General features: G+C 42.1%; 1 protein-coding gene across 3 annotated transcripts in view; it reads left to right on the top strand.

Annotated features, from left to right (window-relative positions):
* rfwd3 (ring finger and WD repeat domain 3) overlaps positions 1–14,269 on the top strand; it is a 60,600-nt gene that overhangs the window by 44,196 nt on the left and 2,135 nt on the right. Inside the window, exon 13 of one of the 3 annotated variants that reach the window (XM_059992597.1) lies at positions 7,939–8,075. The exons of the other annotated variants lie outside the window; for them this stretch is intronic. Coding sequence (XP_059848580.1) covers positions 7,939–7,962 — 24 coding nt within the window. The 3' untranslated portion in view covers positions 7,963–8,075. Of the gene's footprint in view, positions 1–7,938; positions 8,076–14,269 lie in introns of those variants that run through there. 3 annotated transcript variants of the gene reach the window in all.

Below are 14,269 nucleotides of genomic sequence, written 5' to 3' on the forward strand. Positions count from 1 at the left end.
CTTACTTGAAATATCCTAGAGAAATATGCCACCTTTTTAAGGCAACCAGTTAATTATTTTTCATTATTTAAAACTTAATTTGTTTTTATTTCTTATACCAAAATCAATGACTTCACATTTGTCTTCATATTCTGTTTGTTGTGCACATCCCCACTAAATGCCCATGTATTCTCTATACATTCTGCCACCACTCCACACTAATCCCAGCTTTAAATTATTGATAGATTGTGAAGAGCTTAAGGCCCACATCAAGCCCGCAGTCATAGATCACAGTCCAAAGGTAACCTGATTATTCTGCAGTTTTCAAAACATTACCCAATCTTTCATTCACACCACTCTCTTATTTCAAGTACGGTGCTACATTATCAAAAGCCTTATTGAAGTCTAAGGTACTCGATATCAACTAGCTTGCATGTCTGTTCTGCCAGTTACAGCCTCTAATGCTTTGAACTGATTTGTAAAATGTGGTGTCCCTTGCATAAATCCATGTTAACTCTGCTCATGTTAATATCAATTCCTTAACTTTAACATTTCCTAAGATCAGACAAGCTAGTCTACAGTTTTCAAAATTCAGATTTAACATGTTTACGTGTTGTTTGGGTTAACACTACCACACCTGAGGGTAGCCTGCAAATGGCACCCCACGTTCTGGCGCCAACATAGCAAGTTTACAGTGCTTGGCAGAACACCACACAAAACAAAACAGAACATACCAAGCAACAAAACAAGCCCCATTCCTTCCTCCCCACCCATAAACATAGTCCTCTAATCACACACAAATTATTTTTGTGTGCTGAGTTGACCCATATAATGGCAGCAGGCATGGTCATCATTTAAAATTCCTAATGTGTCAAGGAGAATTTCATTTTCTCTTTCCCTTCTTCCATGAATAGCATGGTTATATTTACTACCTTGAAATCTGTGGAGGCTGTTCTAGAATTTAATGGAATTTTGCAACAGCTAGTGCAAACATTATCTCCACCACCATCTGTTTCAAAACCTTGGGAATCAGATTATCAGCTCCTGCAGATTTAGTGACTTTCAGTCCCAGTAATTACTGTAAAGTAAGTTTTTTTTAACTAATTCTAATTTCTTTGATCTCATTTGTTAAAGACCTATGGTTCCATTTTCTTGGTTACTCTACAAACACTTATCTCTAATGTGTATTACATGTACCCATTCGTTTTGATCTATACCATGGCCGACTTGGTAATGAATGTTGTATGCACTTGGATAACAAGCCTTAAATTTTGTCCTTGTGTTATTTCCACTCTCTCTTCCAACTGAGGGTATACACTCATTTCTGTCCATTTACTTCCTGCAGGATCCTGTTATCATTATCCATTTTGCTTCCTTTCACAAGAGCTATAAATGCAAATGATGGATGAGTCAGTGCATCTTCTGTTCCTAGCTACTTTAACCATATAACAATTACAGCACGGAATCAGGCTATCTTGACCCTTCTAGTCCGTGCCGAATGCTTACTCTCAACTAGTCCCACCTACCTGCACTCAGCCCATAACCCTCCATTCCTTTCCTGTCCATATACCTATCCAATTTTTTTAAAATGACAATATCAAACCTGCCTCTACCACTTCTACTGGAAGATCGTTCCACACAGCTACCACTCTTCTGAGTAAAAAAAAATTCCCCCTCGTGTTACCCCTAAACTTTTGCTCCTTAACTCTCCACTCATGTCCTCTTGTTTGAATCTCCCCAACTCTCATTGGAAAAAGCCTATCCACGTCAACTCTATCTATCCCCCTCATAATTTTAAATAACTCTATCAAGTACCCCCGCAACCTTCTACATTCCAAAGAATAAAGACATAACTTGTTCAACCTTTCTCTGTAACTTAGGTGCTGAAACCCAGGTAACATTCTAGTAAATCTCCTCTGTACTCTCTCTATTTTGTTGACATCTTTCCTATAATTTGGTGACCAGAATGGTACACGATACTCCAAATTTGGCCTTACCAATGCCTTGTACAATTTTAACATTGCATCCCAACTCCTATACTCAATGCTCTGATTTATAAAGGCCAGCATACCAAAAGGTTTCTTTACCACCCTATCCACATGAGATTCCACCTTCAGGGAACAATGCACCATTATTCCTAGATCACTCTGTTCTACTGCATTCCTCGATGCCCTACCATTTACCATATATGTCCTTTTTTGATTAGTCCTACCAAAATGTAGCACCTCAGACTTATCAGCAGTAAACTCCATCTGCCATCTTTCAACCCACTCTTCTAACTGACCTAAATCTCTCTGCGAGCTTTGAAAACCTACTTCATTATCCACAACGCCACCTATCTTTGTATCATCTGCATACTTACTAACCCAATTTACCACCCCATCATCCAGATCATTAATGTATATGACAAACAACATTGGACCCAGTACAGATCCCTGAGGCACACCACTAGTCACCAGCCTCCAACCTGACAAACAGTTATCCACCACTACTCTCTGGCATCTCCCATCCAGCCACTGTTGAAACCATTTCACTACTTCAATATTAATACCTAACGACTGAACCTTCCTAACTAACCTTCTGTGTAGAACCTTGTCAAAGGCCTTACTGAGGTCCATATAGACAACATCCACTGCTTTACCCTCGTCAACTTTCCTAGTAACCTCTTCAAAAAATTCAATAAGATTTGTCAAACATGACCTTCCACGCACAAATCCATGTTGACTGTTCCTAATCAGACCCTGTCTATCCAGATAATTATATATACCATCTCTAAGAATATTTTCCATTAATTTACCCACCACTGACGTCAAACATACAAACCGATAATTACTAGGTTTACTCTTAGAACCCTTTTTAAACAATGGAACCACATGAGCAATATGCCAATCCTCCGGCACCATCCCCGTTTCTAATGACATTTGAAATATTTCTGTCAGAGCTCCTGCTACTTTTACACCAACTTCCCTTAAGGTCCTAGGGATTATCCTTTTAGGACCCACAGACTTAGCCACTTTTATATTCTTTAGAAGTGCCAGTATTTCCTCTTCTTTAATCATCATAGTTTCCATAACTACCCTACTTGTTTCCCTTACCTTACACAATTCAATATCCTTCTCCTTAGTGAATACCGAAGAAAAGAAATTGTTCAAAATCTCCCCCATCGCTTTCAGCTACACACCTAGCTGTCCACGCTGATTCTCTAAGGGACCAATTTTATCCCTCACTATCCTTTTGCTATTAATATAACTGTAGAAACCCTTCGGATGTATTTTCACCTTACTTGCCAAAGCAACCTCATATCTTCTTTTAGTTTTTCTAATTTCTTTCTTAAGATTCTTTTTACATTCTTTATATTCCTTGAGCACCTCATTTACTCCATGTTGCCTATATTTATTATAGATCTCTCTCTTTCCGAACTAAGTTTCCAATATCCCTTGAAAACAATGGCTCTCTCAAACTTTTAACCTTTCAACCTAACAGGAACATAAAGATTCTGTACCCTCAAAATTTCGCCTTTAAATGACCTCCATTTCTCTGTTACATCCTTCCCATGAAACAAATTGTCCCAATCCATTCCTTCTAAATCCTTTTGCATCTACTCAAAGTTAGCCTTTCTCCAGTCAAAAACCTCAACCCTGGGTCCAGTCCTATCCTTCTCTCCATAATTATATTGAAACTAATGATATTGTGATCACTGGACCCGAAGTGCTCCCCAACAAATACCTCCGTCACCTGACCTATCTTATTCCCTAACAGGAGATCCAACACTGCCCTGTCTCTAGAAGGTACCTCTATGTGTTACTGCAAAAAAAAAACTACCCTGCACACATTTTACAAACTCCAAACCATCCAGCCCTTTTACAGTATGGGCACCCAGTCTATGTGTGGAAAATTAAAATCTCCCACAATCACAACCTTGTGCTTACTACAGAAAATCTGCTACCTCACAAATTTGCTCCTCCATTTCTTGCTCCCCATTTTGTGGTCTATAATACACCCCTATAAGTGTTACTAAACCTTTCCCATTCCTCAATTCCATCCAAATAGTCTCCCTAGATGAGCTCTGTAATCTATCCTGCCAAAGCACAGCTGTAGTATTTTCTCTTAACATGCAATGCAACACCTCCCCCTCTTGCCCCTCCGATTCTATAACACCTGAAGCAATGAAATCCAGGAATATTTAGTTGCCAATCACACCCCTCCTGCAGCCATGTTTCACTAATAGCTACAACATCATATTTCCAGGTATCAATCCATGCTCTGAGCTCATCCACCTTTCTTACAATGCTCCTAGCATTAAAATAAATGCATTTTAGAAATTCTCCACCTCTTACTCTCTGTTTATTCCTAACGGTACAAACAACTTTATCTTTTTCTTCCTTCTCCCCTACATCTTCGGTCTGAACACTCCCCTTCTTTATCACCTGCCGACCCTCCCTCACACACTGTCTACTAGCTTTTTCTTTTTCAATCTTTTTATTAATATCAACATGATAAGATTAATACATGGTTATTGGGATTACAAAATTAAAATGAACATAAATGGATACACAAGCAATAAGTACAATATAGTTACGTCTTTCCAAATCATGAATGATACAACTATCATATAAACGAAACAAAAAAAAGAACTAGGTATATCATGTTGAAAAAAACAAAAAAGAGAAAAAAAATATTATTACCCTTAGAAAAACTAATCTAACAAACTAACCACTAACTTATAAAGAAAAAAAAGGAAAAAAGAGAAAGAAAAAAAATGGGCTATTTATAGTATCTATAAAAAGACCAAGAATCATCAGTGTCCCCAACTCCGATCCTCTCAACATATATACAATCAAAACCGGAAAAACAAATAGGATTGGAACAGGGTCAAATTACATCATGTGAAAATATTGAATAAATGGCCTCCAAGTCTTTTCAAATTTAATAGAAGGCTCATATATGACACTTCTAATTTTTTCCAAATTTAGACATAACATAGTTTGAGAAAACCAATGAAATATGGTAGGAGGATTAATTTCTTTCCGATTCAACAAAATAGATCTTCTAGCCATTAATGTAAGGAATGCAATCATCCGACAAGCAGAAGAAGATAAATGAATTGGCTCTATCATTGGTAAACCAAAGATTGCAGTAATAGGATGAGGTTGTAAATCAATGTTCAATACCGGGGAAATAATATCAAAAATGTCTTTCCAATATTTTTTCAAAAGCGGACATGACCAAAACATATGAGTTAAAGAAGCTATCTCAGAATGACATCTGTCACATATAGGATTTATAAGGGAATAAAAACGAGCCAATTTATCCTTGGACATATGAGCCCTGTGCACAACTTTAAATGTAATGTTTAGCACATATAGAGGATAAATTAACTAATTGAAGAATTTTATCCCTATTTTCAATAGGGATAGTAAAGTTAAGTTCCCTTTCCCAATCATTTTTAATCTTATATAAGGCCTCTGAATGTATTTTCATAATTATATTATATACATTTGATATTACCTTTCTGAAAAGGATTAAGTTCTAACAATTTCTCCAAAATACCCGAAGAAACAAGATTTGGAAAGGTAGGAAGTACAGTGTTTAAAAAATTCCTAATCTGTAAATATCTAAAAAAATGAGATTTAGGCAAATTATATTTATTAGCTAATCGTTCAAAAGATGTAAAACAGTTATCCAAAAATAAATCAGAAAATCTTAGTATACCTTTAGTCTTCCAAGCTGAATAAGCTTGGTCCATAATAGAGGGATGAAAAAAGAAACTGGATACAATAGAAATTGCTAAAACAAACTGATGCAACCCAAAAAATTTCCGAAATTGAAACCATATACGTAAAGTGTGTTTAACTATTGGATTGTCAATTCGTTTATGCAATTTAGAAGGAACAAAGGGAAGAGAAGTCTCTAAAATAGAACCCAATGAAAATCCTTGTACATATTTGGTTTCCAGATTTACCCAATGAGGGCTAGGAGATAAATCCAAATCCCTTAACCAACATTTCAAATATCGAATATTAATTGCCCAATAATAAAATCTAAAATTAGGCAATGCCAATCCACCTTCCTTCCTTAACTTCTGTAAATATCTTTTACACGGGAAATTTATACGGGGAAAAATTACTAAACTGAGCCAATAATGATATAACTGCAGGAATGGATTTCTCAGGATCATAAATGTATAATAACAAATCATCTGCGTATAATGATAATTTATGTATATACATCCCGCGAGTAATGCCAAAAATGTTAGGTGAGTCTCTAAAGCAATTGCCAAAGGTTCCAGAGCAATATCAAATAATAATGGACTAAGAGGACCCTGGTACCCTGAAGTAAACGAAAAAACCAATGATAAGTAAACGAAATGTCGGACTAAAATTAAACTTCTCAAGCACAGTAAACAAATATGGCCATTCAACTCTATCAAATGCTTTCTCCGCACCTAATGCAATGACACATTCTGTGGTGCTGCGTGAAGGAGTATAAACAATATTCAATAATCTCCTAATGTTGAAAAAAGAATAGCAATTTTTAATAGAACCAGTTTGATCCTCCGAGATAATCCAGGAATATTTAGTTGCCAATCACACCCCTCCTGCAACCATGTTTCACTAATAGCCACAACATCATATTTCCAGGTATCAATCCATGCTCTGAGCTCATCCACCTTTCTTACAATGCTCCTAGCAATAAAATAGATGCATTTAAGAAATTCTCCACCTCTTACTTTCTGTTTATCCCTAATGGTACAAACAACTTTATTATCTTTTTCTTCCTTCTCCCCTACAACTTCAGTCTGAGCGCTCCCCTTCTCTATCACCTGCCTATCCTCCCTCACACACTGTCTACTAGCTTTTTCTATTTCTGAATTAACCTCCTTTCTCCTAGTCTCTTCAATTTGATTCCCACCCCCCAACCATTCTAGTTTAAAGTCTCCCCAGTAGAATTAGCAAATCTCCCTGCCAGGATATTGGTCCCTCCTAGGATTCAAGTGCAACCCGTCTTTTTTGTACAGGTCACAGAATGATCCAGAAACTTGAATCCCTGCCCCCTGCTCCAATCCCTCAGCCACGCATTTATCCTCCACCTCATTCCATTCCTACTCTCACTGTTGCGTGGCACAGGCAGTAATCCCAAGATTACTACCTTTGCAGTCCTTCTTCTCAACTCCCTATATTCTCCTTTCAGGACCTCTTCCCTTTTCCTACCTATGTCATTGGTATCTATATGTACCACGACCTCTGGCTCCTCACCCTCCCACTTCAGGATATCTTGGATGCTATCAGAAACATCCCAGACCCTGGCACCACGGTGGCAAACTACCATCTGGGTCTCCTGACTACATCCACAGAATCACCTGTCTGCTTTCTTTTTTTCAAATTTTTTTAAATTAGTTTTTTTAATGCATTTTCTACATCACTACAGATAGAAAAAAAAACAAATCAAAATGAAGAACATTAATACAGTGCAAAAATAAACATACAATAATAATATAATACAAAAAAGATAATTGAAAAAGCACCCAAATTGAAGGCATGTAAAGTTAGTATCCTCCCCAAGCCCCGCAACAAAAAAAAACTCCAGTCCAACCACAACACAATATAGAGAATATAAATCAGGACATTCAAACCCCCAAAACTGTAAATACACTTAAAAACAGAAGATAATAATGCCTACTACCAAAAAAACGAACTGAAAGCAAGGGACCGAAAAAAAAACCTTAATTAAGAGGAAGGTGCTTTCTAATTCTATGACGCCATAGTAATTTGTGTGTATGCTGTATCCAAGGCATCTAGTCTCCTCCTCTACCTCTAATTCAATTTTGTTCTAGGATTTGGTTTCAATTGTGTTTAACTATAAAGCAATATGAAAAATATTTTTTGTTTTGATCATCTCAAGTTTGAGCTGTGAATGCCTACTTTATAGCAGCATGCTTCCATTTTCTGTTTCCTACAGGTAAGAATGACATACGAAAGGTAACCTCTGACCATGAGGCAAATGTAAGAGGTGGATACTAGTGATCATTACTGTAAAAATGGGGAAAGGTGGGAGAAGAATTCTTCACTGAGTGAAGAGAAAGCAGCTTGAGAATGGTAGACGCAACTGAAGATTGTATCACTAAGTTCCGCAGTTTTGCTTTTAAATAAAAATGTCAGCGTGTTCAGGTCTGTCAACTTATGAAAAGGAATTTCACACTTTTGTTTCCTGTTCAACTTATTTCACCTTTGTGTTGAATCTAAAGAGCTGTTTCTGTTTTTTAACATTAGTTTCTGATACTTTGTATGCATTCCATCAATTTTGACAAGCTCAGCAATATGTTATGTTAGTGGCACCACCAGAAACAAGCATGTTGGTTGTTTAATGCTTAGAATACTGCATTCTGTCCTTTCAAGAAAATGTAAGAAATAAATCAGTTATAAGCCACATAACCCTTCAAGCGGACTCTACCAATCTTACGATTGTTGTTAATCCTTGTCCACTTTCTTATCTGATCCACCCATATTCATAATTCTCTTGATTTAAAAAAAAATGTAAGTGGAAAGACCAATTATTGCAAAACCCCAATGGTTTGGCATCTGGTTCATCTTGTTCTGACCTTTGTTTTTCTAATGCACAGGAATCCCTGTTCTCTTAAAACTTGTTGGGAGAAATATTAGTTATTGAGAGAACTATCGTACTCTGGAACATCTTAAAGTGATGTAAAATTTTTATTTTTCAAATCACAAGTATTTTAATATGCAGTAAATATAGAAGTACAGTAATATATTTAATACATTTATATAATAAAATAATGAATTTATGAAATATAAGATTGTAGAGATGTGCTACACACAGCGCTGAAATAATGACACGCAGTAGTAAGTTGTTTCGAGACTAGTTTATTCAAACTTGGCGGCGCTGGCATTTAATCCCTAGCGCTCACCCTCTCCAGGCGGAAATGACGTCAGAGGTGCATTACCAAAGTCTCTCCCCACGCGCTGGCTCCTTGTGAGCCAGTTTGCCTGTGCAGAAAGTGGGTTACCACATAACCAACCCCCCCCCCCCCCCCCCAGAACTGGCAATACACCCCCCAATGTCCACAATCTGGATCAGCCTCTGTTTGGGAGGTCTACCTCTGCGCCACGATGCCTGAACCTCGACCGGCTGCGCCAAGTCCACATGGGCTGGTTTGAGTCGGTCCACCGTGAAAACCTCTTCTTCCCCCCCCCAATGTCCAGAACCGCAGTCTCGGTTGCCCAATACCCCGTTGTTGCTGATAACCTTGAACGGCCCCTCGTATGGCCGCTGTAGTGGTGCCCAGTGTCCGCCCCTTCGTACAAACACAGACTTACAGTTCTGCAGGTCTTTGGGTACATGGGTTGGGGTCTGTCCGTGCTGTGAAGTTGGTACGGGGGCCAGCTTGCCGAGCCTTTCGTGTAGCCTGTCCAGGACAGCTGCGGGTTCTTCCTCTTGCCCCCTTGGGGCTGGTATGAACTCTCCTGGGACGGCTGATGAGGCGTGCAGATCCTCTTTGGGCACTGTGCAAATTCCAAGCTCGTCCACCCGGTTAGGTCCTCTCAGGTGGGTCATGAGAGCCGACTTCAGAGGACGATGGAAGCGTTCCACTAGTCCGTTCGACTGTGGGTGGTAGGCAGTAGTGTGGTGTAGCTGCGTTCCCAACAGGCTGGCCACAGCCGACCACAGGCTGGAGGTGAACTGGGCGTCTCTGACAGTGGTAATGTGGGCTGGTACCCCGAAGTGTGCTACCCAGGTTGCAATTGGTGCTCGGGCGCAGGAATCGGCAGATGTGTCGGTGAGCAGGACTGCCTCTGGCCACCTCGTGAACCAGTCTACCATAGTTAGGCGGTACTGCGCTCCTCGGGACACTGGCAGGGGGCCCACAATATCCACATGAATGTGGTCGCACCTCTGGTGGGTGGGTTCGAACTGCTGCGGCAGAGCTTTAGTATGCCGCTGCACCTTGGCTGTTTGGCACTGCGCGCACGTTCTGGCCCATTCACTGACCTGCTTGCAAAGACCATGCCATGTGAACTTGCTGGAGACCAGCCGGATGGTTGTCCTGATAGATGGGTGTGCCAAACTGTGTATGGAGTCAAAAACTCGCTGCCTCCAGGCTGCCGGGACGCTGGGGCAAGGTTGGCCGGTAGCCACGTTGCACAGGAGAGTCCTCTCACCTGGGCCTATGAGAAAGTCTTGCAGCTGCAAACCCGAAACTGCGGTCCTGTAGCTGGGCATCTCGTCGTCTGCCTGCTGCGCCTCCGCCAGTGCTGCATAGACCACCCCCAGGGACAGGGCCTGAATAGCTGGTCTGGAGAGTGCGTCGGCCAGGACGTTGTCCTTTCCCGAGACATGCTGGATGACCGTCGTGTACTCGGAGATGTAGGACAGATGTCGCTGCTGGTGAGCCGACCAGGGATCAGACACCTTTGCGAACGCGAAGGTCAACGGTTTGTGGTCTGTGAGCGCGGTGAACGGCCTGCCTTCCAAGAAGTACCTGAAATGCCAGATTGCCAGATACAGTGCCAACAGCTTCCGGTCGAAAGCACTGTACTTAAGTTCGGGTGGTCATAGGTGCTTGCTGAGGAACGCCAGGGGTTGCCAGCGCCCCTCGATGAGCTGCTCCAGCACCCCACTGACTGCTGTGTCAGATGTGTCCACCGTGAGTGCAGTCGGAACATCCGTTCTGGGGTGCACCAGCATCATGGCATCTGCCAAGGCTTCTTTGGTTTTAACGAAAGCGGCCACGGCCTCCTCGTCCCAAGTAATGTCCTTGCCTTTACCCGACATCAGGGCTGCTGAAGGGAGGAAACGGTGGTAGAAGTTCACCATACCAACGAACTCCTGCAGGCCTTTGACTGTGTTGGGCCGGGCAAAGTGGCGGATCGCGTCTATCTCGGCGGGCAGAGGTGTTGCCCCGTCTTTGGTAATCCTGTGGCCCAGGAAGTCGATGGTATCGAGACCGAACTGGCATTTGGCTGGGTTGATCATGAGGCTGAAATCACTCAGGCGGGAGTAGAGCTGGTGGAGGTGGGACAGATGCTCCCGACGACTACTGCTGGCTATAAGGATGTTGTCCAAATAGATGAATGCAAAGTCCAGGTCACGTCTCACCGCATCCATTAGCCACTGGAACGTCTGTGCGGCATTCTTCAGGCTGAACGGCATTCGAAGGAACTCAAACAGGCCGAATGGGGTGATGAGTGCTGTTTTGGGGATGTCTTCAGGATGCACCGGGATTTGATGGTATCCCCGGAGGAGGTCTACTTTGGAAAAGATTCTTGACCCATGCAGGTTTGCTGCAAAGTCCTGTATGCGTGGCATGGGGTAGCGGTCTGGAGTTGTAGCCTCATTCAGTCTGCAGTAGTCTCCACATGGTCTCCAACCCACGGCTGCGTGTCCCAGACGTACAAGAGGCTGTCCTGGTGGCCAGCCGCCATAGTCATTAGCGACAGCTGGCCCTGGCCCTTGCAGGGCAGGCGACAACAGCAGGCTTTTGTGCCCCACCGCTGGTGGTAGAAACACCACTGTTCACTGGCCTCCTCACTCCTGCCTCTGTGTTGTGTGCGCCCCCCCCCCTGCCGGGCCTGGTCTGGTCTGCTGTTGGGCATGTGGCCTGGTAATCTGACCGACGGACGTCATGCTCTCCCTCTTAGCTTTCCACAGCACATCTGCCCTGGCCACCACCTTCCAGGGGTCACTGAAATCTGCGTCGGCTAGCAGATGTCCTCGGGCAGTTGCTCTAGGAACACTTGCTAGAACATGAGGCAGGGCTTGTGTCCGTCGACCAGGGCCAGCATCTCGTTCATCAATGCTGATGGCAGTCTGCCTCCCAAACCATCCAGGTGAAGCAGGTGGGCACCCCGCTCATGCAGTGAGAAGCCAAAGGTCTCAATGAGCAGCGCCTTGAATGCTTCATATTTGCCTTCTTCCGGGGGTGACTGTATGAAATCCACAACCTGGGCGGCCGTCTCCTGGTCAAGGGTGCTCACCACGTGGTAGTAACGCATGGAATCAGAAGATCTGCCGAATCTGGAACTGGGCTTCTGCTTGGCTAAACCACACACATGGTCGCAGCATCCAGAAAGTTGGCAGTTTTAGCGAAACTGCGTGAACAGATGAAGAGTCAGTCATCTTCGGTCCAAATCCCATTTGGACTGTCGGGGTCACCAGTGTAATGATGTGCTACACACAGCACTGAAATGACGAGACACAGTCGGTAAGTTGTTTCGAGACTAGTTTATTCAAACTTCGCGGCGCTGGCATTTAATCCCTAGCGCCCGCCCTCTCCGGGCAGAAATGACGTCAGAGGTGCATTACCAAAATCTCTCCCCACGCGCTGGCTATTTGTGAGCCGGTTCGCCTGCGCAGAAAGTGGGTCACCACAAGATAAATAATTATGAACCTTGAGTGCAAGTCTGTATAGGGGTTCTCACTGGCTTATATTTTAGGGGCCTCGCTTCCCCTTGCACTTACTAAGTGTAACTACTTCAACTACTGCACAGAGTCTTGCCATCTTCAGAAGTTTTCTGATGACTCAGCCATAGTTGGATGCATCAGCAAGGGAGATGAGGCTGAGTACAGGGCTACGGTGGGGAACTTTGTCACATGGTGCGAGCAGAATCATCTGCAGCTTAATGTGAAAAAGACTAAGGAGCTGGTGGCGGACCTGAGGAGGGCTAAGGCACTGATGACCCCTGTTTCCATCCAAGGGGTCAGTATGGACATGGTGGAGGATTACAAATACCTGGGGGTACAAATTGACAATAAACTGGACTGGTCAAAGAAAACTGAGGCTGTCTACAAGAAGGATCAGAGCTGTCTATTTCCTGAGGAGACTGAGGTCCTTTAACATCTGCCGGACGATGCTGAGGATGTTCTATGAGGCTGTGGTGGCCAATGCTATCATGTTTGCTGTTGTGTACTGAGGCAGCAGGCTGAGGGTAGCAGACACCAACAGAATCAACAAACTCGTTCATAAGGCCAGTGATGTTGTGGGGGTGGAACTGGACTCTCTGATGGTGGTGTCTGAAAAGAGGTCGCTGTCCAAGTTGCATGCCATCTTGGACAATGACTCCCATCCACTCCATAATGTACAGGAGTACATTCAGCCAGAGACTCATTCCATCGAGATGTAACACTGAGCGTCATAGGAAGTCATTCCTACCTGTGGCCATCAAACTTTACAACTCCTCCCTCAGAGTGTCAGACACCCTGAGCCAATAGGCTGGTCCTGGACTTATTTCCACTTGGCATGATTAACTTATTTATTTATTTATTTATTTATGGTTTTATATTGCTATATTTCTTCACTATTCTTGGTTGGTGCGGCTGTAACAAAACCCAATTTCTCTCGGGATCAATAAAGTATGTCTGTCTGTCTGTATCATTATCATTGTTATGTTTATCTATTTGAAACTTAATTAAAGAGATCGAGAACGATTCCAAAAAAATTAAAATTATCAAATAACAGAAAAACATCCAATAATTTGGAATATCTGTCAGTCTGGCAACACTAATGTCACAAGAATACTGAGAAAACTTATTTAAAGTATACTTGGCAACTGATCTTCTACTGCTGCCTGGACTAGAGAATTCCAAAGTAATTGGTCCTCATTCCAATTTAAATGCATGGCACTATAATTCTGAGATCTTCTTTCCTAGTTTTGATTCTTCATCCAGAGAATACAGTCTCACTTAATTTTTGGAATCATAGTTGTCTCTTCCCACCACAAACTCTAGTTAATCTTTTAAAATCTTTGTCAATGAGGAATCTCTCCTTCCAAAAAAAATTAGTCTAGTTAATTACACCGTACCAACTCCAAGGCAAGTATGAATAGAGTCAAAAACTGCATACGACATGCCAACTGTGGTTTTACTTCACCCTTGTATAATATTTAAAGCAAGAATGTGTAATTTTGCACTCTAATTCCCCTGCAATTCTGACCTACATATCTATCTTTGTGTTCACTTTTTGTATGTACGAGTTTTCTTGTGAGCTGGCACATCAAGATTTCTCTGTACATATTTACTGTTTTGATTTAAAATATTTTCCTCTTCATCATGCCCAAGTGGATAGCCTCAAATGTTTCCATATATTTCATCTGCTGCCACTTTACCTACCGTCATAACCTATCTTGTTCCCTTTGCATGCACATTGTATTCTTGTGGCTCAATTTTGCACCTTGAATTGTTTCATGAGCAACCTTGGATATGTCAGCAAGATGAATTGAAACAGTTGAGATCCCAAAAAGATCCTGGTAACAACCCACCAATGATAATGTTTCCT

This window comes from Hypanus sabinus, chromosome 17 (genome assembly GCF_030144855.1).
Source record: "Hypanus sabinus isolate sHypSab1 chromosome 17, sHypSab1.hap1, whole genome shotgun sequence".
In the NCBI taxonomy this organism is placed as follows: domain Eukaryota; kingdom Metazoa; phylum Chordata; class Chondrichthyes; order Myliobatiformes; family Dasyatidae; genus Hypanus; species Hypanus sabinus.